At 43.0% G+C, this 26,432-nt stretch overlaps 2 protein-coding genes across 24 annotated transcripts in view; one reads left to right on the top strand and one right to left on the bottom strand.

Moving 5' to 3' along the window:
- CELF1 (CUGBP Elav-like family member 1) overlaps nucleotides 1-24,193 on the bottom strand; it is a 57,019-nt gene extending 32,826 nt beyond the window's left edge. For 10 of the 21 annotated variants that reach the window (XM_032445111.1, XM_015864424.1, XM_015864425.1 and 7 more), the window contains exon 1: nucleotides 12,245-12,283. Coding sequence is in view for 8 of the 21 variants with exons in the window: in XM_015864429.2 (XP_015719915.1) it covers nucleotides 12,245-12,283; nucleotides 24,020-24,183 (203 nt within the window). In the remaining 13 variants the exon portion in view is untranslated. Of the gene's footprint in view, nucleotides 1-1,360; nucleotides 2,228-10,634; nucleotides 10,766-12,244; nucleotides 12,284-24,019 lie in introns of those variants that run through there. The other 11 variants (XM_015864429.2, XM_015864439.2, XM_015864433.2 and 8 more) reach the window with 11 other exon arrangements.
- A 22-nt stretch (nucleotides 24,194-24,215) lies between these two features.
- On the top strand, nucleotides 24,216-26,397 carry PTPMT1 (protein tyrosine phosphatase mitochondrial 1). Of its 3 annotated transcripts, none has more exons than XM_015864451.2 (4): nucleotides 24,216-24,506; nucleotides 24,572-24,652; nucleotides 24,884-25,075; nucleotides 26,170-26,397. In XM_015864451.2, exons 1-4 carry the CDS (start codon nucleotides 24,330-24,332, stop codon nucleotides 26,299-26,301), a joined length of 582 nt encoding a protein of 193 aa, XP_015719937.1. In that variant the 5' UTR covers nucleotides 24,216-24,329; the 3' UTR covers nucleotides 26,302-26,397. The 3 variants fall into 3 exon arrangements, with proteins under 3 accessions (XP_015719937.1, XP_015719939.1, XP_015719938.1); XM_015864453.2 differs by having other exon boundaries at nucleotides 26,153-26,397; XM_015864452.2 differs by lacking the exon at nucleotides 24,572-24,652.
- Nucleotides 26,398-26,432: the final 35 nt, after the last annotated feature.

Raw genomic sequence — 26,432 nt, 5'->3', positions numbered from 1 at the left:
TTCCAGAGTAAATCAAGCTGACTAACAGGAGGCTGCTAAAACAGGGAAAGAGACATTTATTAGACCATAACACAGATGTTTTGAGTATGGGGTTCCTCAAAAGGCTTCAAGGCACCACATGTATGAATGTAACACTACTAGCCATATGAATACTGTTTACAGCCTGTTAATAGAACTGCACTGTACTCCATTCAGCTAGTTGCAAGCTACACACTGCTTTCGGAACTACCTTCTCATTGCCTGCTGAGTGCAAGGTGAGGTCTTGTTTTTGGTAGTAAGTCTGGTATACCACAGGATCTACCTCTGTGGAAGACTATAATGGCATTCTATTGTAGCTACAGTGATTAGCAGGCCAAAATTGCTGACCAACCCCTGCATAATCTAGAAAGGACATGGGGAGGACAACAGTAACCATGCATTGATTCCCTGCTGGCCCCCAAACCCTTTGTTGAAGGACACAAGTGTCCACCTTCCAGGGTACTCAGCTCCCTTCACTTCTGCCTTTTGCCCTTTTAAAGATTGTGTTCCACTGCTCATATGCATCAGACTCCTCTCTCAACAGATTTTTCCAAAAAAATTCAAAAGGAGGCAACATTTAGTTATTATTTCCTCTCAATATTCTGCAGTCCAGAGCCTGATAAAGAACTGCTGTTATAATTTCCCAGCAGTATCAACAGACCCTCAGGAACTTCTTACCAGAAGGGATGTGAATAATCACAAAATCTTCTACTATCCAACCTTTCTATAGGGCTGGTATATCTCTTCAAATATCCAAAGTAAAGAATACCGTACACAAAGATGTAGATTCCATGCTTTTTCAATTCGATTGAGAACCAGAAATCACTTAACCTCCTCCAGTAACAGTTTTCAGCCCCACATTCTTTCCCATGAGTGGTTCTAAGAGCACAGCCCACCTCCTGCTCACCGAGCAACTTTCATGAGACTTTAACACTATTTCACAGAATCTTTCATTCCCGATTAAAAGGTAGAGTCTGCAATCATCAATGGGAGAGAAATGGAAATGTTCACACAACAACTCATTTCAATAACTGATTCTATAATATCAGCACCTCTTGCATACTGTAAACAGTACGACCAAATAGCTTTACTCCTTCTCATTCCTTTTCCTAAGAAACAATCGTGTTTTGGGTTTTTTTTTAATACCTCCCAGCTCATCCAGAACCCAGTGTCCACTCTTCATGCCTGGTATTGTTTCTCCACAAATTTCAGACCTTCAGACCCTCCTATCCCTCTTTTCCCACCATCACAAGGGAATGTATTAGACAGCAGTGGCTTCCAGAGACAGCAATTTCAACTATCACTTTGGTTACGAGCTTAGACATGAACACACAATACTTACACAGGGCTAGCATTCAAGGAGCAATGGTCCACCATCATCTCTGGGAGGAAATCCAACTTGAACGCAGCCATCACCTCAGTCCGTCACAAACTACTAACACTAACACAGTATATTGCCTAACCCCTCAACAACTCCACTTCCAAAAGTCCTGCAGGTCTTAACACTCGGCCACACAAAAAACACTCAAACCACAGAAACAGAAGCTCAGGGAGACCAGCAATAGACACCACAGAAACAGGCTGGACTGGGAAAGGGACATGGAATCCCAGATTAAAAAGGGGATGTGACCATGTGAAGGGAGGCTCAGCTCAATACACAATGAAAATGCTGATGCACTGGGCTTGTTTTGTGCAATTTTCCCTGGCGAAGCAGTACTGAGCGCACTGTCAGATAAACAGAGTGTCAGATCCATGAAGATAGCAGTGGGTAACAGAGCAGAAAGAATACAAACTCCAGTTTTTCCACCCCCAACTAACTCCTTGCCTCCCAACATGGCAGTCCAAGACCTTGAGACACAGACAGTTCCCCATGTCACCAGTATTAAAGCAGACAATTTGTTAAGTGTAGTCCAAAGGTTCCTTCAGCACAAACTTTTTCGGTGTCTGATTAACGACCTTGTTCTTTCCACCTTGTGCCAATTCTGACACACTCCTAACTTTCATGGAGACAAATCTGAATCTACCAAAGAAACTAGAACTGAGGGAACTAATGGGGAGATAACCTTGACAATACTGAATGCATTGTGAGATACTTGCGGAATATCTGATTGCAGAGTATGCTACAGAGCCAGCTGGGTGTGTCTGAGCACCATACGATTAGCTCAAGTCCAGTATCCAGATAAGCCTTATGTATATGTCCAATGCAACTACATAATAAACACTTAGAGCATCACAGAACCCATACTGGGGCGGTTGTGATCATTTTTCTCATCTGCTAAGGACTGCAACATGTACCTGTAATCGAAATGCCACTGTATGTGGATTTATTTATGCATGCAAAATTAGAGTACGCCTATTATTTTTTTACATTATTAACTATTTCTAACCTCTGGAAAAAGACCATTTTCTATCTTCTGCCTGCAGAGAGATTTATTTAAAGGTTATTAAAAAGAGCTGGACCTTTTAATACAGAGACACAAGCACATTACTGCAAAATAAAAAGGTGTAAATTTATCACACATGCAAGACATTCAGCAGCAACTACTGCATGCATGCTCCTGCTACATGGCAAATGCAAGAAAGCTTATTCCTTAATATTTTATTATTTAGGTGTAAGCTATCTGCTAAGCACCACCCCTACAGGCACATAAGCAGGCACTGTGGAACAGGAGTCAATTTACTGCATTCAGTAAATAGCCGGTATTTGCCTTCAGATACATCTCACAGGCTTCCTTCTTGAAAAACTCCCCGCTATACAAAACATATTACTTTCAAACGCTGAATTCAGCCTGGAGTCCACTTTGTGGGACTGTTTGAAAAAATAAAAATAAAATCCATAAAAGTAGAAAGTAAGAAAAGTATCTCAGATTCACATTTTAAGAGCAGCAGCAGATGTAGTGGGGTTCTCTCCACTGTTCATGTAACTCCGTAGCTCAGCATTACAATTCCTAGCCTTACCAACGAACATCTCCTGTCATCTTTTGCTTTTTTAAGCAGTTGGTAAAATACTCCAGCAGCCGTGTTCATTATAGGTTCAATAATAGATAATGCTGCTAAGAGATACTCTAGAAAATGGGTTTCAAAAATGTTACTGAGATTGATTCGTTTACTAAAGAAAATCACAAAGTCATTCTGATTTGCTTCTACCCTCACCATTGTCCCCATCTCTCTGCACCTCAGAATTGAAAGCTTATTTGCTTGCTCCATTAAAATGAAAACACAAAACAAGTTACAGGCAGAGAAGCTCCCAAATCCTTCACTGTCACACTGCTCCAGTCTACATCAAGTTCAATCTACTGGCTTTGAGAATTAACACATTAGTTTTGTGCAACTATCCCACTATACGTTAATTTCATATTCTTGTTATACTTACTCTCATTTCTCCTGTTATATGACCACTTTTTTTACGTAAGCAACACTGACAAGAATATTTCACGTGCTGTTATGCACAATTTGCAGAAAAGGAAAAATCAATACTGGAATGCTGGATAAATAGCTGAAGGTGCATTAGCCAAATACCCACGCCTTAAAATAGCACAATTCTGCTGTAACTGTGGTGGTTTCAGTGAAAAAGCAGTAGTACAGAGAACAGATTTGTTCTAACATTATTCAGTTGAAGGCATGAACCTGATGAGATTAGAAGTGCTGTGGACTTTGCTTGTAAAAGTAACAGAAAGAGTGCAAAAAGATGGTATTTCACTACTGCATGGAATCTGGAAGAATTAAATGAAGCTCTTTCTTTGGAATTATAAAAACATGAAAGTCATCCCAGCCATCGCTCACAAAGAAAGAAAAAGTACAGAGCAAAATGCACATATTTTTTGCTCAGATGTCAAATTCCTGCTGGCTTCCAGGCCCATTCTTTTACTGCTTCTATTCAAAGGATAATAGGAACAATGTCTAAAATTCCAAGCTCTATGGACTGTAGCTGCACATTTAAAAGTGGTGCTAACCTGACAGAATGAACACAACAGTCCTGTGCAATCTACATCTCTTTTTTGCTTTCCTGAAGCCCTAAACTATACTGCAAAATATAGCACAGTATAGACTCAGTCCACAAGGGAATAATGCCAAACATTTTGCTTTTGTTTTTATGCTTGCAGAACTACATCGTATCCTTGGGGGGGGAAAAAAAAAGGTAAAACAAAAAAGAAACAAAACTCCATGTAGTAATTTCTTTCACTAAGAAATCCTCGTTCAGTTCAATGAGCAATTAGCTCTGAAAGCTAAATATAATACCCCATCTTTTATTTTACACAATCTGAACCTCAGACAACATACACAGCTCTGAAGCTGAGGGACTCCTGGAATGGAGAGAGCAAACTATGGGAAAGGATGCAGGCTATAGGGAAATCAGACACTGTGGAGCTTTGAAGGAGACAGGTCCTAGAATAAACTTCCCCTTGTATTATCTGTGCACATCCAGATCCCTACAGTGCTGCTGAATTGCACTTTTGTTTTTCAACAGATAAAACCTAGGTTATATGCATCAAAATACAGTAACTGCTTGTCAATATTTTCTTGTTTCATTGTTATCACGTAGTAGTGATCAACTGTTTTCTGCTTATGTGAAAACGAAACATCTCCTCATACCTCGATAGGTTTTGCCAAAACTGTAGTTTCTGCTTCTGCCAATCTGTACAACAGTTATTCACTGCAAGTACTCAAATTTGATACATCAAGAATGTTGAACTTACCATTAAAATACATGAAGCTTTGGGTTGCCTACGATGCAAATTAACTGAAAGTCATTTTCAAGTACTTTCATAGAAATTCCTATATGAAGAAAAGGATAGGAAAGGAAGACAACTGCTTTTATCTGAGAAAGCAGCAGTTCCATCAGAGCACATAATTCCTTCATGCCCAGCAGCATTTTCACAAATTAAATAACATCTATTCTAAAAACAGCTTGTAATGCATCAAATATCTGAAATATATTGAAATATTTTTTAAAAAATCTATTTGAAGTAAGGCAATATATTCCTAATTTACTTCCCTGGCATGTGAATGAAACCCTGTTTACCTGTAGGTTCTACTCCAATTAATTCTATGAGCGATCAAAACAAATGATTTCTGAGCTCCTGCCTGCCTGACAAACCCCCAGGACTCCCAGCTCTGCCAGCAGAAGCAGCAGCAAGACACCTATTGCTCTGCCCTACAGGAAGATGCCCTCTCTACTCACATGAAAAAGAAAAGCATAAGCTCAGCTGCCATTTTTATTTGGCATTTACTGCTCTGCCATTTTTAGAAAACAAATGGTAGATTCAAAAGTTTTCAGGAAAGAATGATGGCACAAACCTTGCGCATTGTTTCCTTTAAAAGGAAGCAACTAATGAGCTGAGTTCTCCGTGGCAGAAATCTATCATCTTCTGTCAATCAATTAAAACAATTCTGGATTGAAGCACAGACCACAAACAGACACCCAACTGTTCCTGTTTGTTCCCTGTGCTGCATGTGTCCAATCGTTACAGAGGGCAGAAGCAGAGACACCTGGAATGCTGGGTCGTCTGACAGGCCAGGGACTTCAAGCCTTCATTTTGGTGGAAATACAAACTGCCAAGTCCATGAATTGAGTAATGCTCTAACAGAACCCTCTTTGACCTTAATGTAACAGTAACAATGGTAAAACCACATGGGAAAGTTTTGTATATACAGTATTAGCACACATCAGTGTGAAGGCAAACACTTCTGCACTGATTGCCACACATGCATGGGACTGACAAGTCTAGGCATCACCCTTCTCGCTTTTATTTTAAACAAGCACTGAAACGAATCCTTGCGTCAACTGCAATAGGTCGTGCCTGGCTATTGTTTTCCCAAGTAGCCAACACCTCCAAGGTAGCTTTTCAAACCACAGACAAGAAAGCAAAATCTCAATAGCTGAGATAGCATTCCTTCTCTCACCAGAGGAGACTGGGTTTGTTTTTTGTTTTTTTTTTTGTGCATAGGAGGGCAGATTCGTGTAACTCCTTGTTGGCAGGATACTGCTGAGATAAGAAACATTGACTAGAGGAAGGGCAGGCTGGACAAGTACTCAAAGGAAACCTACCATAGGCTACCAGATAAACCACACCAGGTTCTGAGCAACTGAAAATATGAAGACTGAAAGATTACTGCGTCCGTTTTGCAGTCAAAAAGTGAAAACAAACAGTAGATACTGCTACTCTGTGAATAGAGAAGGCAGAAGTCTGGAACTTGTCAAAGATTCCATATATCTGTGCTGGGAGAAAAGAAGGGCAAAAAGAATGACTGAACAAAAGGAAGAGTTGTCTTGTTAGAGCTAAACCAAGTCACACATAAACTGTGTGAACACAAATTAAAATTGCTAAGTTACTACTAGCAATTTATTCAAATGCTTTCATAAGCAGCAAAAATAAGAAAGTAAATAGCACTTCTGGCCCTAAGGAAATGTAACAGCACAGTTACCAGTGTATGCACTTCTTAAAACGCCTTGCAATTGCAATTCAACCTGTGGTACGTTCAATATCTGGCCCAGTCCTTCAAACAACATACACCAAATGGGAGACGGCAGCCCCACAACATGAGAAGAAACAGGTTACAACACCTGATCAAATCCAAGAAGCCAAACCCTCTCCCTCCACAAGGTACTGCTGTGCCGATGCCTGCTACTACCAGGGCACCTAACAAACTCAGAAGCTGAATCATCAGCCTCAGTACCCACTTGAGGCAGATAAATGAAGCTTACAGACTTCAAGACTGTGGCCCCCAAAATTCATCAATTTTCCTTTCATTGCCTTTACCTGCTGGCCTGAGGGAAAGCACAAACACGCCGTGACCAAGACAGCAGGGCTGTGCTATCAGACTTGGCAGTGCAAGCACAGCCCACAGCACTGCAGACAATGCCCTGCTTCTCTAGGGCAGAACAGCTGCACCAGACTGCCCTGACTTCTGCTTTCTTAGCACACAGCCAGCAGCTAACACAGCAGCACAGGGCTGCTAACCCAGTGTTTGACCTGCTGCAGCTGTGTTTGTTGCTTCAGTGGCGACACTACAAATGCTCACACAAGCAATATGAAAATAAAGAAGAAATGGGAATCAACTGGCCCACTGGGAGGAAATGGAGAGGAAACCACCTCCTAAAGCAGCCTCAAACACCCATCTTCAACCACAACATTTCCTGTAATCCTACAATAATGAAGAATAAGTAAGCTGATCACCTTCACAGTTCTCTGGTTTAAGGTTACTCAAAATAACATGCAAATACTTGATATAAGACTTCAACTATCACAGCCCACAATAGTGCCATCTACAGAGACAGATGGCTTTAGTTAGGTTTTACTTGCATTTTTCCAAGGGCAGTCAGTACCTGGCCACCTTGTTTTCAAGGACAGTACCTACGTAACATCAGTTAATAGTCTGCTATACTGGTACAGTGAAATAAGAGGTGCCTATGTCAGGAAAATCTTCACATTGTAACATTTCTCAATGAACTCCACCTTTTCTTTGGTGTCTGTTTTCCTTCTTATACTTGCTCCCCAGTGACACATTAAACATACATGTATGCCATAAAAATATAACAGGCAAGGTACCTGGATTGTCATCTGTCTGTTACTAATGCAAGGCATTTTCTTGTTCCTAGCTTCAGATTTCAGTTTTGTAGCTGAAGCTTGCTGATGACAACTGGGATCTTAAACATGTATTCAATTTCTGTCTTTCCCAGACACGTTTCCTCATTAAAATCTGGCATATTTCCTCTTTTTTTTTTTTTCTTTTTTTTTCTTTTTTTTTTTTTTTTCAAACTAAAGGAACTGAGAGGGAAACAAAATTATCTTTATCAGCTACTTCTTGGTGTGGTAGCAGTGTGTTACAAAGCAATAACTCATTTAATGCAAAGTAGATAGCAAAGGCCTGAGAAGTAATGGCACGAAAGAGAACTGACGTGAGGTAAATATACAGATGAACAAATTGCTCCAAGGCCAACTCATGAATCTGGAGCAATTAATGCGTGACAACATATTAAAGCAGCTGTACTTGTAGAACAGTTAATGGCAAGCCTTAATGCAGGCACCCCAGAATAATTAACTTTGCCAAAGCAAAGACGAGGAGTAATCATTGCATGTTTATCCTTGTTTGCGAGACACTTTAACATTAATAATTGATACAAAGAAACAGCACTGTTGCACATATCCTAGGGCTAATGCTTTTGAAGCAGAAGTCTGTAAGTTTCTTCCTCCTGTTATTGACTTACTGTTTATGAAGCTGCATAGCCATTAAAAAAATAAATAAATAAAAGAAAAAGGATTTAATTCTGTTACCCTCATTTAAAACACCTGTCATAATTCCAGCAAACAGTTTGGGAAGCATTTTGAGTTCTTATCATCATAGTGCTAGGACAGAACAATGCTTATACTTTGCCAGAGGCAAGCCATGGAAAATTAAATACCGAAGAGATGTGAAAGACCTGTGTATACTCTGGCAACGTAGACAGGAAAAAAATCTTGAGAAAGTAGGAAAAAAGGCTTGGTCACAACAATAGAAAGAGGAAATAAAGGAGCAATACGACAGAGCAGGAGTCAAGGCAGGAAATGAGAATACAAGAAGTGAGGATGTGCATCTTTGCCCTGTGGAATGACAGAGCTTTTAAAAGGAGGCAGGATGGAACACTTAAGGCAGCAGAAGGATTCAGCTGTTTTGTTATTTTTGTTCCCCTTGCTTTTTCTTGGCTGAATTCAGACCATGACACACATAGGAAGTGAGGATGGTAAACAACGCCCAATATTCCACAGATCAATGCTTGTGAGCCCTCCTGCCCTGCAAGCAGAGGTACAGCTGCATTTATGCTGCCCTTCTCTTCTTTCTCCCTCCCCAAATGCTCTTTCTGAACTTACAAGAATGATTTTAAATTTTAAGGTTAGAAGAGGCCACTACTAACAGCCAAGAGTTTACCATAAGGTACTTCTTTCACCTAAGAAGCAACCCTGCAAGTAATTAATTCTATAGGACATGATATTTTAGATCAGCTTCAGCTTTAATTTACGAATACAAACAGGACCTAGGAACCTGGTTTCAAAGAGGCCTGAACTTTGCTATCTTTTCCTATATTACAGGAAGGTGCAGCTTTGTACTTAGTCAAAACGACGCATCAGAGAGCACGGGAATGGCTGAGCCACCTAACACATGATCTTAATTCAGAGGAACTAACTTCATATTACTGAATTACTCTGCTTTCTGATAGTAAAAATCTTCTTAAAGAACAATCCATTCCTTAAGATTCCCCCCCTCCATTTTTAATGTCAAGGGACCTTCTGGACTAAACAAAGCAACAAGTCTCAAGTTTCACTGCCCTTTGCAGCAATCAGAACAACCACGCAAGCTGTTCTCACAAGTCTAATCTTGAACTGTTTCTTCTAATAGTACCAGGTACAAAACGTGAACAGTAAAAATTATACTACAGTAAAAACAAAAATAAAACACTATTTCACTCCAATTTCATGTTATCTGAAGCCTTTACAAACAGCACAGACAGCTACAGAGGAGTACAATACACATTTGAAATATGAAACACTGCAGTAATCCTTCCTATCACAGTACATTAATCCCTTCCATGTTCCTTGTCACACTGTGACAAGGCATGATTTCCTCTGGCTTTTGGTACAGGGATGTCAAGCAGACAATTATTTTCACCTTCAGGAAAACTAAAAAAGGACCATTGTAAGGAAGGAGCAGGACAAGAACACTGACTGCTCAGTCTGCTCACAAAGCGCTGGAACAGTGTAAAGGTAAATTTGTTTGCTCAGAAGAACATCAGCACAGTGAACATGTATTTGACAAGTGACAATCCAGCAGGCAGAAGTTCCTCACTCCTGAAACTGTCAGTGCCCACACGGCATTAATTCTTGACAAGAATATCCACAATTTGCCTTGGCAAAGCACGGCATACAAGTTTCTGGATAGTAGGAAGAAGCTCAACTCTGAGGATAAAGTCTCCATTTCAAAAACTTGGAGACAACAACTACCACAAAAGCAAGAAACAAAGGCTCACTGATTCCTCATCTCAAAGCAAAGCCGGCTCTTCTTCATTTTCATACATCGTACCAGACTAGAATCAGAATTCCACCACAGTTCTATCCCAATCCATTTCTGTACTGTCAATTTATTAAGTTCATCATAACAGGTATTTTACACTTAGATGCATACAAACAATTTTATATAACCTTAACAGATGTTGAAGAATCACTCCTCTTTTATTTGGCCACCTCTCTACCTTCACATTGAGACAAATTAATTCAGAGTTGTTTCTTTTAAGGATGAGAAACTACGTATCTTGCACCCAAATGAGGTTTTCCTTTCCATAACTTACTTTCAGCAATCAAAACCAGGACTAGTTTATCTAAATAACGTGAACATTTTGTTATTTCAATTATCCAAACTAACTGATTCTGGAACTGCATTTTGTAACTGGTAAAATCCTTTAAGTCTGAAGAATGAGGCCTAATCACAGATTAGACTGTCTCAAAAGGTGGAAATGTCTCAGACACAAACACAGTAACCCCTCTTTCCTATGTTCTTTATGGTCCTAAAGGAGTAGCAAAGGAGAGGGAAGGGCAGGCAACAGTGTTATTTGCTTGGGAAAGAAGCTGCATGCTGTGCAATACCTGCAGTGCCTGGATACCGATGCCTTCCAACAGGTACTTCCAAACAATCACCAGTTTCTAAAAACCACTCAGAAATTATGGAATTCCTGGACTGCAACTATTCTGGCAAGCAGGACTGGCAACTTCTATAAGCTACCACATCATGTAAGATTTTCCACTGACCATAGATCTTAGCTACAAAGAGGTGAAAACAAAGTGTGAAGGAGTTTCCAGTACCATCATTCTTCTTGCAGCTGAGAAACCTGATTAAGCTATGGAAAATTCAAAGCCAGGCAAAGAACAATATGGTAGTTTTGTACAATGGGACAAACTCAATTTTGTCCTTTCAGCATTCACAGGAATTTGTAAAATCATAACATGGCTTTATTCCCTGAAATCTCTTGAAAAGGGACAATTACTTTAATCTGGATCTCTGTATCACATTTCACCTTCAAGCTTAGATAGATCTGTTAACAAGCATCCACCTCGTCAGCAAATCACTCCAAATATTCCAAAGCTGGTATTGATGGGATACGCTTTTCTTTTAAAAAGCCTTACATTTAAGACTGAGGCAGGGAGAAGATCAGCTTCCACTGAAATTGAAATAAAGCACATAATTTTCATCTCTCAAGAGCTCTGGTAAAGCTACCACCAGCATCCTGTGTAAAAGTTGGGAAGTACCATGGCTGCTATACCATTTCCTTCTCAAAGAGCCTCCTTGCTCTGCTGATGGACTAAAGCACACCTGAAGTATTTCTGCCACAGTACAGGTCATTCTAACAAGAGCAGCAACCACCACAATCTGAGCATGGAAGTGTTACTTAACACAGCAGCCACAAGCCCTTAAGCTGCACAGTTACCATCTGATCTACTTTTTTGTTGTTGTTGTTGTTGTGCGGTCAGAAGAGTTTCACTCAATCCAATTTGCTAAACCAGAGAAGTAACCACTTGATTATGAAATAGCTTTTAAGCAGGTTAGCAAAGTGACTGTTTCCCATGTAGTCAAATTATCATGGGAACTGTGTACAAAAAAAAAAAAACAACAACAAAAAAAAAAAGTGAGAAAGAAAGAAAAAATAAACCCCAAAACAAGTGGAAATCAAATAAAGCAGGAAGGAGAAACTGGCTCATGAAATTACAACCCTTACTGGACTTCAGGATTCAGCGGAACTGCACCAGAAAATCCTCACATTTATCTCCAAGAGTTTCCATACAAATATTTTCCTTTTATGCTGCAATTAACAGAATGTCACAGCCCATACAGAGTTTTTCCACTAATATCTTTAAAATTGTATGTACTACAGAATACTTGAGATTTACTCCAGTGACTAAATTACTATCAGACACACAATCCTACTTTGTAGTTACTTACATTTATAAAACTATTAAATTACAGACAAAGCTAAAGAAGCCTATTAGCTAGACACCAGCAGTCCTGAATTGTTTACACTCCCAACATCCTTCAGCAGTGCAAGGGCAGCAAGCTCCAAAGAGCTTAAGGCTGAGGGAATACTGCTCACTGCAGTAGAGTGACTGCTTTCATCACTGAAAGTAATGACAGCTTCTTTCGGAAGCTCTGAAATGAAACTCTAATAAGCAGCTGTGGGCCACAAGCTGTGGTTGGTTCATACCTGCAGCTATGCACTTCTCTAGCACTTCCAGTCTTCACTCTAAAAGAAAAAGAAAGACAGACGTTGAGTACTCCAGAATTAGAATCAGCTGATAGCAATAGTTACAACACGAATTGCATCTAGCAGGAAGTATGAGATCTGTGAGACTAAAGCTCACTTCTAGTAACACAAGTTATCATACTGTGGTAACAATCCTCATTAGACTGCTCAATAATTGATCACAGCACAAGCTACTGTACATTGAAACACAAGACTTTCATTTCATTTTATTTTCAAATTTCTTCTATGCTTCTGCTTAGGTTGTACACTAAGTTTACGGCTGCCCTGAAATACTTTACAGAAAACACAAGTTCCATTATCTGTTTACAGGCAAGCAACCAGAACTATCATTCATCTGCAAGAAGAGTTTTATATGGCTATTTGAGTGTGCACATCTTCCTTGCTTTGCAGGCCTCTCTATAACCTTTGTTCTATATTCTTTGAGAAGTGTGAATAAATGATCCTTGTCCTCTTCCAACCCATCTTTTAATACACTGGGATATTTATCACATATACTCATGCCCTCTTTTCCACAGGGAGACCTCTTGGAAATTTTACATCCTTGTTTTACAGCTATTTTAAATTCCTTCCTAACTTGTTCAATAATACAAATAAAATATTATGCCCTCTGAATAAGTACAGTAGCTTAAACAAAAAGTTGGAGTTTTCTTATAAATACTAATTAAGAAAAATAAAAACCAACCCAGGAATCCAGAGAAATGCCACTTGGTTACCTAAAACGCCTATTTTCAAAATAGATGGATGAATCATGGATTCACTAATATATTCTAGAATATCACTGAAAACTGGTTACCAGTAACACATTTTTGTTTGGTTTCAGAATAACGTTTGAAATACTGAATTCAGAAGAAACTCACGTACCATTTCAGACAGTAACTTCTACCGGTGATCCTAGGAAATATTTTACCTGACTACACCTTATTCCACCTCACCCACATTCCTTCGCTTTTTTGAAGTTTCATTAAAGAGTATTTGTTTATGGCCCAAATGTGGTCTCGGATTCCTGCTAACAGCCCTGGCTTCAGAACAAGTAATAGAAATTTTAATTTTTCTTCCATTTAATTCCAAACTATAGAAAGTATCTAATCCAAACTGAGATGTCATAAATGCTGAGTTACATTCCTGTGATAATCAACTTCCATTAAAACCTGAAATACACAGCTCATCGATCACGTAAATGTCTATGGATACACCAGTGAACAGCTTTCTAAATGTTAAAAAGAAAACCTTCCCTTAGCATATGGAACTATGCTAAACTGTAGAACTAATTTAAAAACCTGAAAGGAGATGAAATACAGCTAGCATAGCCAGAGGGAACCAGAACTCTTGGATACATTTAAGAAAACAAAATACGCACCTCACAGAATCAAAGACAAATTCCAACACAAGAAAAACTGCATGAAAGCAAGGAGCAAATCTGACAAGCACCTGTAGAAAGCCTGGGAGAATGGTCTTAAATCATAAGCGTTCCTCAAAACAAAACTGTTTCAGTATGGCTCATATAATTGCATGCGGAACATAAATACACTGAATACTTGATTCGAGTTCACACACCAGACAGACACAGCCCAAAGGGCAAGAAATCTGACAACTTTTTTCCTTCTCAGAAGAAATCAGAACTCGGATTCTTCGGATGAAGGTACACACAGCTGGCATGTTCCTGCAAGCCCATTCACCCCAGTTGAGCATCAGGCTGATAGCCAGCTGTTTTCATAGTTGTTTGAGCAAAGGTTCTTCATGAGGCCAACAAAACAACTAATATGTGAAAACTGGGACATCATATCTTTCACTAAGGCTTTTCCTGCAGTTATCCTGCTTTACTGAAATGCTGTAGCTGGGCACCAATGTCACTTCTAATTTCTGGTATCCGAAGCTGGCAGGAATGATGGCACCACGTGACAACCCCAGGCAGAAAAATGAAGATTTAACGCTTGGCCCTGCCGTACCCAAGAGAGACAAAATAGACCCACTGATGAGCAGAGAGCCGTAACTTCCTGTATGCCACACAGTACAAATAGAACTGCAGCTGGTAATGAAAACAAATAGCTCTGGCTGCTAAGTACTGGAGGACGGAGATGAGCCCAATAAATCTTGTGATACCACTTTGTTACTTAGTGGCAAAACTTCAGTCTCCCCAGCACCCAGGACCATCTATAAGAGATTACTGGATCAATTAATGGGTTCTGATCAATGAAATTACTTCCACAGTCAGCACTTGCCTACACCAGTTAGCTCTGATTTCTGATTGCACCTTCCAGGAATTTAACATCTGTGGGACATCAAGCCTACCACTTACAATGAAAAAGAAACAGGTAAAACAGACCACATGGATCACGCTCAGATACATCATGGTGCCAATGTTTTCTTACGTAAATCAATGGTAAGCCTGGACTCATCATGGATTTATACACATTTAGTACCAATATAGCCAATATGAAAGACTTTGAAATACAAAAATATCTATTCTAGGGAAGAAATTAAGGAGAGCAATGACACATCTGAGAGTGGAGGAGCAAGCAAACTGGATACATGAGATTACATAGAGAGGCCTAAACAAAGTAGATAGAGTTTTAATGCAGCAGTTTAGGTCACAACCCACAAGAAGCAAGCCAATTTCCACCAACATTACAAGACAAAAAGACAACAGAGAGAGCAGTAAGAAACCTGTCAGGATCCAGAGGCTCCTACGCTGCCAGAAACTTACCATGGAGACAACCACACTTTCTAATCGGAGGATCATCCATCTTCTGCACTGTGGACACCCTTGCACCTCTCAACACTTGGTGCAACACAAGGACACAATATGCTTTGGTTTTTTTGGTTTTTTGGGGTTTTTTTTTGTTTTTTTTTTAACAGTATTTTGATATCTTCATAGAGCATCTGAACTATAAAAAACACTGTAAATAATTTAGAAACTCCAGTTTTTCCTGCATTAATTCACAGCATAATTCCACCAAAATCACACATCAATTAATACATTCGCAGGACGCCACGGAACATTCTCCTGAGCATCATTCACAAATGCAGCACCATGCTTAAAATGAGCTTCTCTCTGCATAAAGAACTACAGTGTCCATTCTTAGCTAAAGTTAGATAAGGAGATCAAGAGACTTTTTTCCTACTGATTTCAGTAGCTTTCTACTGCACAAAACACGCTTGTGGCTCTTCTGGGGACCCTGAAGCACCCCACCCAGACTGCTAACCTTTGGTGCTTAACACTCAGGAACACCTGTGCCAAGGCAGCTTCACTTACTCCTCTCTCCTCAAGGCCCCAGAACACTCCCTGCTGTGAAGGCTGGATCCGTCACCCTGCCAGACCTTTGTGAAGGGGTGGGAGGGAAGAAGTGCCAAGGACCAGGGCTGTCCGTGTGCTTTGCCAAGAACTAGAGAGGCTCAGCCCTTGCTTTTAGTTTCACACACATATTTTCAGGCATTCTTCACTAACATCTCCATCATTTTTTTCCGTTCACTTTTCCTGGAAGGCACAGCATGCCGTCAGCTGCTTTCCACTGCTAACAGGAACTTTATGACACAGCAAGTGCTACAAATAATGTTCTAGCTGCATGAGGCCACCAAACAGACACAAAAAAAAAAATCTTGCCAGATCATCTGAGTTTCTGTGCCTCGCATCTAGATTCTACAGGTACTTCATACTTCCAGAATCAAAACCACCTAGAAGAACCAACACGGCACACTGTCTCTTTATCTTTACAGTAGGAAAGTTACCAGTTTCTTCCCCAAAAAGAAGAGCAGACTTCTCTGCATAGCAACGCCAAACACGGCATGTATCAGATCTGCAGACATAACCAAGTGTGTCAGGAGAACACCTAGTACCTCCCTGCCTAGGACCAAATGATATTTCCCACAGCAGATAACACACGCAAACAATTTTTAATTTAACTTTCCATGTTGTATTTGCAGAGAAGAACTGATCTAAGGTCTCTAAAAAGATGGGATAAAAACGTGGAGAAAATGCACACGTACAATTCAAGATACTACTACTGCAGATCCATTTTAAGTCATGCTCTTGGCAGTAGAGCACAGCTCTTCCCTCCCCTGCTATCTATCCCTGTGTATAACGAGCCTGGGGAAGGAAATGATCCAGGTTTGATCCAGCCCAACTACAGGAAACCAGCAGTTTTAACCCAGAACCATCTGCCCCGATTCCATTCACTGCACAACCTCAGAAAAGGCAGCACAAAAGAAAGGGGAAACATATGAAAGATGGAACTAGCTTCTTTCCAAAGCAATATCAGCATATGCTCGTTCAGATGACTCATGGATCTGCATTACCAGATTTAGGTGTTGAGTTTGTCATAACTAATTCTCTTCTCATTATTCATTTTTAGTTTTAAGGGCCCCAAGTGATGAGAGTTCCACTGTTTCCATTATGAACTCACTACAGTTTGTGCATGGTCTTCCATGTAATTACCTTCACTTTGTAGCTCTGCACTCATGAACCACTTCCATGATTTAAAGATGTCAGCCCCTTCCTTAGCTGTATAGTTCAGCTTTTGAAATCAAAAGTAAATCCTTTGCAATCTCAACTTATCAACTTCACTTAAATTACTTATCAACCTCACCCAAGTTTAACACCTCTATTTCAACAGCCTTTACAAATGTAACTAACTTCATTCTGGGCTGAATTCCAAATTCCCACAATCTTCCCACATACCCACCCCTGACATGGCATTATTCTTCAACTGCTCAATTATGATACCAAAAAAAGTTAGCGCAGAACAGAAGTAATAAACACTTAAAAGAAATGAAAAACAAAACCCTCCTGCTGTAGAATTTCAGATTTCCTACAAAGAACGTCAGATAAAAGTTAATTTCTTCCTCATCTCCAACCTTGATGTAACTGTTTTTACAAACAGCATAATAACGCAGTCGATCCAGAACAGTTTAACAGGTATTATCCCCTAAACTCCAAGTATACACACACCAAGTAGGATTTCCTGCGCTTACACATCTAAAGCACCACATTTTGCTCCACGAATCACTGGAACTCCTGGAAATGGGCAGCGTATGAAGTCTCTCTTTTTGCACTGGCTGGCAACAGATACACAACAAATTTGCTACACAGCTCAAAGCAGCTGCCTTCCAAGAAACACAACTGACTGCTTCGTTTGGACTCAACAATGTCCCTGACTTAAGCATCATTAAGAAGATTTTCACAAAATGGAGGATTTAAAACTCCTAATGCCATTCTAAAGCCTGGCTATATCTCGTCTACACAATGCACTTGGCAAACATGCATTTCTATGGAGTTCTATCAATTTATCATGACGTCTTTCATAGAACAGATAAACAACTTTTGAACATGCAACAGTCTGCTTCCAAGTGTTGGTTGAAAGTGCCTGATCACACGCCTGCTACAAGATTACAGGCAAAAATTAAGTACGTTATTGGAGAGCACTTCAAAACAGAAGAATTGTACAAAATGGACTGTTGGCATTGAGTAGTACCAACATTTGCTTTTGATTGTTACCATAAATTTAGAGATGATTTATACTGCTTGCGCCACTTTGTTCTGGTAGCACAAATCAGAGGATGTCGGCTGGGGAGTCAGGAAGAGAAACGGGAAGAAAGGCTGAGAGCTTTAAGAGGATGTGACAATTCCAAAATACATAAGAATGCTCAAGAAAGCAAGCTTAATAGTTTAGAAATCTCAGTGTTCACAATGAATCCCACAGGTTTGCCTGATGAAGCTGAGAAAACCACCACAGCGTATCCCTATTACACAAAGAATGATCCAAAAGCAGTTACAGGATAAAGACGCTTGAGCTCATGCATGAGATGATGAGATGTCCCTCTGTCATACATCAACCGCAGCCTGCACTCACTGTGGGATTTAGATGAGATCCAACTATTCACCTCCAGGACATCCACATGCCAAATATGCGGCACACATGGCTTTCTCAGTAGGAAATACCCTGAAAACACTGCAGTGGTTGGAAAGTAAAATAATTCACCTTGATTTTCTGATTTTTCACTGTTCTCAAGAAAGATTTTAAGACGATACTTCTACTTTAAAACAACATTTTCTTCACTCAGATTCCAGAAACAGATTTCAGTTTGCACAGATAATCAGAAGGCAGGAAAGACTGGAAGTGGGCAGCATCCCCCAAAAGACAGAAAAATAGTACTTGTATCCTATTTCCTATTCTCCCTTCTTGATTTCTTGCTAATGTTAATGGCAGTAACTGGATCTGCCATTATTTTGAGCACCCTTCCACTACTGTATCAACAGTTTACTACAGTCCTAGAAGCCAATAGACTGCCCTCACTATTTGTTCACCTGATCTAATGCTTAAGAAAACCCTTGTGAATAGCCCTCCTACTGCCTGCAGAGCCTAAATACAAAATATATGCAAATCAACAGCCAGGGAAGTCCTAGTAGCAAGCTTCCAGCTCTTCCTAACAAGGTGCTTCCTACAAGTCCATCCCCTTTCAACACCAGCTCCACATTCCACACTACACTGGCCAAGGTCTAGTTCTTCATTAATCCCTCCTGCCCTTAACAAGCAAAAGCAGCACTCAGATCTTCCAGAACAAATCACATTTTCATTAATCTTCATGGCAGACAGGGACAACAGACCTTCTATGGCAATGACCAGGCCCTGGCTGACCACTCCCCAAAGCAGGCAAGGATATTAAACCCTCCCAGAAGACGGCAGCTCTACGGAGCTCACAGTAACTTTGCTGGTGCTGCTGCCACTCATCACACACTCTCCCTGTAAGACAACAGCTTTCCCTCCTCCACTCCCAGTCAACTACATTCCCAGCTTGGACAAATTGCATTTTACATATAAAAAACAAACAACAAAGCATGACAAACAGATCACCTTTCACTAGGAACGCCAGTCTTCCCCCAGACGCAGACAGACAGACAGACGTAACGACAGAGACTGTGACCCTGGCTCTCAATTCTGCTCAGCAAATGCCGCACACACACAAGGCCGGCCACAGCGCCTAGTAGCTGCTGCTGCTGCTGTACAAATATAGAAAGTGGAACAAGCATTTCAGCAGAAGAGATTCTGCTCGGCTCTGCAGGAGGGAGGAGCAGGGAGCTGAACTGGCCCAAGTGCTTTACCCATACATGGTCTCTGACAGAGCCCGTGGCTAAGACAAGTTCCTCCACACACACACGCACTCGTTCACCATCACGCTGTGCAGGGGAAGAAAAGATTGAAGCGTACAAACTTAAAGAAGGAGTCACTGCTTTGAAATGAGTCCAAGTTCACTTTGCTCCAGTACACCTCGGCAATACAGAAACTACCAATGCTCTTCCTCACCCAACAGAATTTGGCAGCAACTTGGAAGAGAGACAGAAACCTCCCTTCCAGGGAATCCCCACGTTCAGCAGCATTTCAAGAACTGCTGAACCGGCCAGGTCTCCCTTGTTGGTTTTGGAAGCACACACACACTTGGTACTTCTTGCCGAAGACCCAATTGCAGCAATCTTTTTGAACCTTTTCTCCCTGTGCTGCTGCCTGTTTCTCTGTTTGGTGTATTGCATGTTTTACGTGGTGATAAATAACTTAGAAATTCTAGCAGAAAATTTTTCTCATCGGAGTAAGTGTAAGCTGTAACTTTCAGCTATACTAGGAATGTAGCAACAGAACCAGAAATGCACTCACACAAACTCCAGAGCAGTCAAAAGCCCTGAAGTAAATACACAGCCCTTTCTGCAAAGACCTTACACATGGCTCAATCTCAGCAGTAAACTCCAACAGCTCTTTTGACTGTGCAGGGACTCCTCACTGTTCCACTCACAAACTGTGCTAAGCACTCTGCAGTCACAACACAAAGACAGGCAACTCAATACGCAGAAGAAATACAACTCTTCCCTAAGTCAAGCCGTCACAAGACTTCTTTTACTAATTGTTATTTAGAAGCTTACACAGAAAACAGGAATCTGTGGATGGTAAATACCAAGCAGGTAAGGGTGAGGTGGCAGGAAGATTTTAAGACAGTGATCTATAAGGGGATCCAGCATTATCAATGGGAGAAGAGTTTCCTCCACACTGCTTTGCCTACAGGAACTGCAAGACAAATGACATTCAAAATAATTCTGTTCCTGAAAGATGATTATTGCATTGCTTTCTCATGGGAAGAAGCATTTAAAGCTTTATCTCGTAAAAGGTTGGTAGGTATTAGGACGCTTGGTATCCATCCTGATGATCTCTAGAGTAAGTCAAGGAAGATGCCAACACTTTGTATGTGGACTTGGACACCACCAGATACTTCTGTTTCAGACTCCATAAACAGCCATGTCCTATGGTTTGGGAAAACAGGCACGAATCTTCCATTTCCAACTGATTCTGAAGGATCTGTGGATATCACAGCTCTATATGTGCTGCAATTGCTTTTGAACTACACAGTTTGAGTACAAAATAGCAAAGAATATTTATGGATGCAGTGAAAAACTGAATTTTAAATAAGATGTTTGATGAACGATGGATTTACTTTGACACGTGTAATGCTGAAATCTAGCAAATAACAACTACATTATTGCTATGAAAGGCACAGTACAGGACAGCCAAGCGAAAGCTACTGCAAAGACCTATTTTCAGACCAAGGTTCTGAAAAACTCCAATTAATTTCAAGTAAAAACAATATAAACCATCCTGGAACTTCAGCTGAACTCTTCAAACAATCAAGAGAGAAAATGGTTCTGAGAGAACACATAATGTGCAACCACAGGGAAACATCTCTCTGCAAAGGGAAGCCTGCCATGTACCAGCATGGCACAGTGCTCACTCAGCAGCCACTCACCCTCTCATTCACATCCTCACTGAAGACTTCCATGAGACGCGCTGCTGATGTGGATAAAGAGCCCGAAGTGCCCACTCATTTGCCTGCAATATCTAAACCAGTTATTCCTAATTACATTTACAACTAATTTTAACCAATGCACGAAATGTAACAGGTAACTCTAAGTCCACTTTGCATCATCTTAGTCTAAAGATATCTGCCAAGCCAAGTCATTACATCAGTTATAAGCCTACAGCAGTACACACTGGACAGCTCATGGACTGTGTGTGATTCTAGTTCTGCGATTAAGCTTTCACAGGGTATATAAACTCACACAAACCATCTCCAAAACAGAAATTCCTTTCTGAGAGGTCTCCTGCTCAGCTCGGGGTCTTTATTACTTGCTCCTTGTTGTTGCTGGGTGAATTCAGGGTAAATGGAGAGTCTGCAACACATGGAGCTGAAATGGCTGAAAGATCCACGCTTCTCAAGCTGTCAGAAGGATTTCCTCTACCTGAGATGACAACCATGCCCCATTACATTGCTGTCATAAACAAATGCGCCTGCTCTGTCTGCCACAGTTCAGACCTGTGAGCTACTCGACCCTACAGCAAGTCTTTACAGATTTACCTGCCCCACAGCTTTACAGCAGTTTACATTTTCTCCTTTGTCCTCCTCAGATTTCCTGCCCCTAATGTATATTTTAGCTTTACGTGCTCGGATCAAGTGTGAACAAGATGACATTAAAATGACATTTGGGAACTCCTGGAAGAGCAAATGCTGAAAGGCCCTTTTTCCACTGATATGCACCACAGAATCACAGAATGACCCGGGTTGGAAGGGACCTCAAGGATCATGTAGTTCCAACCCCCCTGCCTGGCAGGGCCACCAAACATACGCCTTTACTAGATCAGGTTGCCCAGGGCCCTGTCCAACGTGGTCTTGAACACCTCCAAGGATGGGGCATCCACAACCTCCCTGGGCAGCCTGTTCCAGGGCCTAACCACTCTCCTAGTGAAGAACTTCAAAAAACATGAAGCACCTTGACAGGACAACCAAGCAGAGACAGAAGAGGTTGTATCTGGCATTTTTCCACATAACACAGGCAGCTCTGTGTCAAGATGAAGTCCATTAAGTCTGCTGGATATTTCTTCCAACAAAGCCTCTCTCCGACTTCAAAAAAGCCTTGCAATAGGATAACAATTCAAGGTACTGTGTTCCAACCCCTCCAGAGAAATAACTTACAAGGGCCTGCAGAATTTCTTTTAATTTCCAGCTCCCATTCCAATAAACAATTCAGCATTTTATTTTGCTTTGATTTATAATGTTGTGGCTTTTTTTCCCCCCCCTCCCTAACCAAATAACCAATGGATTAAAATGGTACTTCTCACCTAAGGGCAGTTACCAAGGCAACAAATATCTGCCAAAGTCCTAGGGAACGGTAAACTAAAAGACAAGAAGCAATACTGAAAATGCCTAGATTGCAGGAAAGCATTAAGACACTCAGGTCAAGCCTGATAAACAAGAATGCTGAAACATATCTGAGAACATTGGGCTCCTGCAGCTGCTTCAGTAGCAAATCTCGCATTATCCCTACTTAAGGCTTCTGCTGGTATGGAGAGGTGCAGCCAGGTCCTGGAGCAGATAGAAAAACCCAGCCCCTATTCAGAGGTCTCTTCATCAGAGATGCAACAGGACATAAAGCTGCCAGACGCAGTGCAGCCACTTTCATGTTTCCTATAACAAGAAAGGTGTAAGGACTTTTAAACACGTGTCACAGTAATGTTACTGCCAGTAAAGCTGCCTCTTACAGACCTGGGGACAGATATCTGATGTTGCGCACAGCTCCCAAGAATACCACTAAAGGGAATAAAGTAAAAGAAGTTTATTACGGATACGCAGTGCCAAGTCACTGCAGTCTTCGCATCCAGCTGATGAGCTGTGCTATTAAAAATAAAAGCAATAGAAAAGACAGCTAAAGGCACTGGGAGGTTATTCAGCAATTATCGGGACTGTGAGTTGAAAGATCTGAACCTGAAGCGACAAACACGAGCAAAAAAACAAACCAAATCAAGCTGCTCAGGAAGGCCGAGCCCTCACAGACCAGAAGCAAAAGCATGTTTTAAGGTGAAAACCTCCACCGAGTTTTTTTCTAGATCAAGTGAGCTCCCGGTGGATCCCCCCCAGGAGCACACAGAAAAGGCACAACGGGAGAAAGGTGCAGCATTTGACCAACGCTCTCTGACGATACTGGCATGAAGAACGGCCGTGCCTTGAAGGTGACAACGTCCGGGCCACGAATCCTCGGGAACTCGAAGGAGTAAAGGTTCCGTGCTTTATTATAACGCAGCCTCTCTACTTCCTCCTCATAAACAGCCCTATAAAAATCTCACTCTCTTATTAACCTTTATTGCACCTTCACGTGTTTACCACCCGCTTTACGACCGGCCTCTCCTGCTTTTTATATTCTACTCCAACGGCGTCCACCGCCACTCCCCACACCTGAGGTTTAACGCCTCGCACGGCGCTGACCTCCAGCCCAACACTCACCCCACCCACCCTCCTCCCCCCTCACCGGTCCCGTAGCACGATCCCTCTCCCGGCGCTGCTCGGTAGCGCCTCACGCCGTCGCTCTCCCGCCCCCCACCGGCGGCGCCGCCCCGGGCCGCGCTCGCAGCCGCAGCGCCCCCAGCCGCCACCCCGCGGCCCGAGGCGCTGTCACCGCTCGGATCGCGGACAACCTGCGGCCCCCACGTCGTGGCCGCCGGCAGCCCGGGGTAGCGCGCGGAAGGAGGCGCCGGGCGGCCCCCACGGGCCCGATCCCCCCGCGCTGCCGCGGGGAAGCGGTCGGGGGGAGCTTGGCGCGCTGCGGTGGCTGCCGCCGCGGCCCTGCACGGCCGGGCTGGGGGCTGGGGACCGGGCGCCCGCGCTGCGGAGCGGGAAGGCGGCCGTTACCTGAGCGTGGCGGGTCGCGCTGTCCGCGGACTCCACGCCGCTCCCGCCCGGCCCGGCCCGAGCTCCTCCTGGCGGCCGCCGCCCTCACCTGCCCCCGGAGATCCACCCGCAACGGCTCGGCTCCCTGCGCCGCCTCGGGCCGGCTTCGCAAGATGGCGGCACATCCGGGAGAGACCACGGCGGGCGCGAGGCGAGGGGAAGCCGGAGCCGGCCGCGTTCCCTCAACCGCGGTTGGGCCCGTCCGCGCCCCACACAAACGCACCGCGCTCCCCCGCCCGATGCGGTGCGTCCGTCCGCCCGGCCGGCCGCGATGGAGATGGGGGTGGCGGCGGCTCTGGGCGCCGGGGCGGCGCGGCTGCTGTTCTACCCGACGCTGCTGTACACGGCGCTGCGGGCGGAGCTGCCCGCATCCCGCCGGCCATGGTTCCACCGCATCGACCGCGCCGTGCTGCTGGGAGCGCTGCCGCTGCGGAGCCGCAGCCAGAGGGTAAGAGTAAGGGTAGGGGCGGGACGGAGGAGCCCGGCGGAGCCTGACGGTGGCTGTACCCGCAGCTGGTGGCCGAGGAGAACGTGCGCGCCGTCGTCACCCTGAACGAGGAGTACGAGACACGATTCCTCTGCTGCTCCGCGCGGGTGAGCTCCGCTCCGCATCGCGGGGACCGGGAGGGGCGGGTGGGCAGGAGCCAGCACCTCGTTGAGCCATCACCTCGACCCATCACCTCATTGACCCATCACCTCGCTACTCAACGCCTCGCTGCGGTCACGGCGCCGCTGCATCTCCATGTCGGTGTCTGGGCAATGTATGGGCAGGCTCCGGGTTTTCTTTCTCGGAGTTTAAACGGGTGAACGTGCCGCTCGTTGCAGGAGTGGGAGGCGCTGGGAGTGGAGCAGCTGCGCCTCGACACCGTGGATCTGAGCGGAGTCCCCACCTTGGAGAACTTGCACAAGGGCGTCGAGTTCATCCTGAAGCACCGCGAGCGCGGTCACAGCGTCTATGTGCACTGCAAGGCGGGCCGCTCCCGCAGTGCCACCGTGGTGGCGGCATATTTGATCCAAGTAAGGAGACACTCAACTCAATGGGGTTTGCTTTCACACACTCCACGCGAGCACAGCCAACAGCTGCTACCCGCGTTTGCTCGAGAAGCACCTGAGCATGCACTGCTGCATTCATATCCCAGGACTTTAGGGTTTGCACTAGACACACATTTAAAGAGAAGGAGATAGCAAAGCCCCAAATGCACCCTGTTGTCTGCTCTATAGAACATGGCAAACGTAGGGTAAACGAACAAGAGACACTTAGATTTGCTGAACAGTAGTCTACCCTTTCTTTGATGATCTCGTTTATCTTTGTATGCCTCACTCATGGCACAAGTTATTAGCACAAGTGCTGGCAAAGATGGCTTGATTTTACAGGAAAGACAAACTGCTGTTGTGCCAGAGCTATGAAATGTGTGATATGATGCTATCTGCAGCAGCTCTGCCAAAGTAGTCAGACTTCAGGAAGCTGTTTGGGCCACTAACATAGCAACTTCTGAGCAGGTTTTGAGAGATTCTGAGATTCTTAATTGATTCTGGGTTCACCAAGCAGATAAATCTACTGTTTTTGTTGCTCACACCTTTTCCCTGGCTGTCTGACGTGATGAGCCTCTTTATGCTCCTTGGTGAATACCACTCAGGATCAAGAGATGTAGCACTGGCTTTCTGAGTCCTCTGCAGAGCCATCTGGGTTAGCACTGAAAACAAAGTCCCACATATGGATCCTACTGACGGTGCTATTGAAGACTCTTTCCATAGTGATACACTAACTCCTTATGTACCAGGGTAATTCTAATGTTTTAATAAAACACTACCCTTTCTTTCTGGTCTGGTGGGACTAGGACAGGTAACTACTGACAACGTGCAGGAATTCTGAGTGAGATGGACAGTGAAGGTCCTAGGCAGCAGCCACCCATCCCTCCTTAACTGAGGAACTCATTCCATGACACTGCACTGAGATTCAGGCCCATCTGAGGAGGTTTAAGTAAACAGAAGGGATAAAGATGTGAGTTCCTTAACGGTGCTAACATTGCCTGTAGCATCCAGAGGGGGCTCTGTTAACTGGTGCACGGATGGTGCATGGATTTTCACTTCCAGGGTTTCTGCCTTTTCAGCTGCATCACTGGAGCCCTCAGGAAGCAATAGAGGCTATTGCCAAGATCCGTCCCCACATCCTCATTCGGCGTAAACAAGTCCAGGTCCTGGAGAGTTTTCACAAGGATGTTACTGCTGGGACAGCTGCATAGTGTTGGTGAGAACTACCAGAATCTCAGTCTCAGCTCCTTTAAGTGTTGTACTTTTCAATGTTCAATAAAGATATTTTTACATAAGTTATGGTAAAAGGAGAGTTTGGGCTGTTTCATTACAACTTTTTTTC

This window comes from Coturnix japonica, chromosome 5 (assembly GCF_001577835.2).
Source record: "Coturnix japonica isolate 7356 chromosome 5, Coturnix japonica 2.1, whole genome shotgun sequence".
NCBI classification, from domain to species: Eukaryota; Metazoa; Chordata; class Aves; order Galliformes; family Phasianidae; genus Coturnix; species Coturnix japonica.
This window is presented reverse-complemented; position numbering and strand designations above follow the sequence as displayed.

Coding starts and splice junctions, on each gene's coding strand:
- PTPMT1 (XM_015864451.2), top strand. CDS start 24,330: ATGGAGATGGGGGTGGCGGCGGCTCTGGGCGCCGGGGCGGCGCGGCTG. Junction 24,507..24,571: donor TGCGGAGCCGCAGCCAGAGG/GTAAGAGTAAGG, acceptor CTGTACCCGCAG/CTGGTGGCCGAGGAGAACGT. Junction 25,076..26,169: donor TGGCGGCATATTTGATCCAA/GTAAGGAGACAC, acceptor CTGCCTTTTCAG/CTGCATCACTGGAGCCCTCA.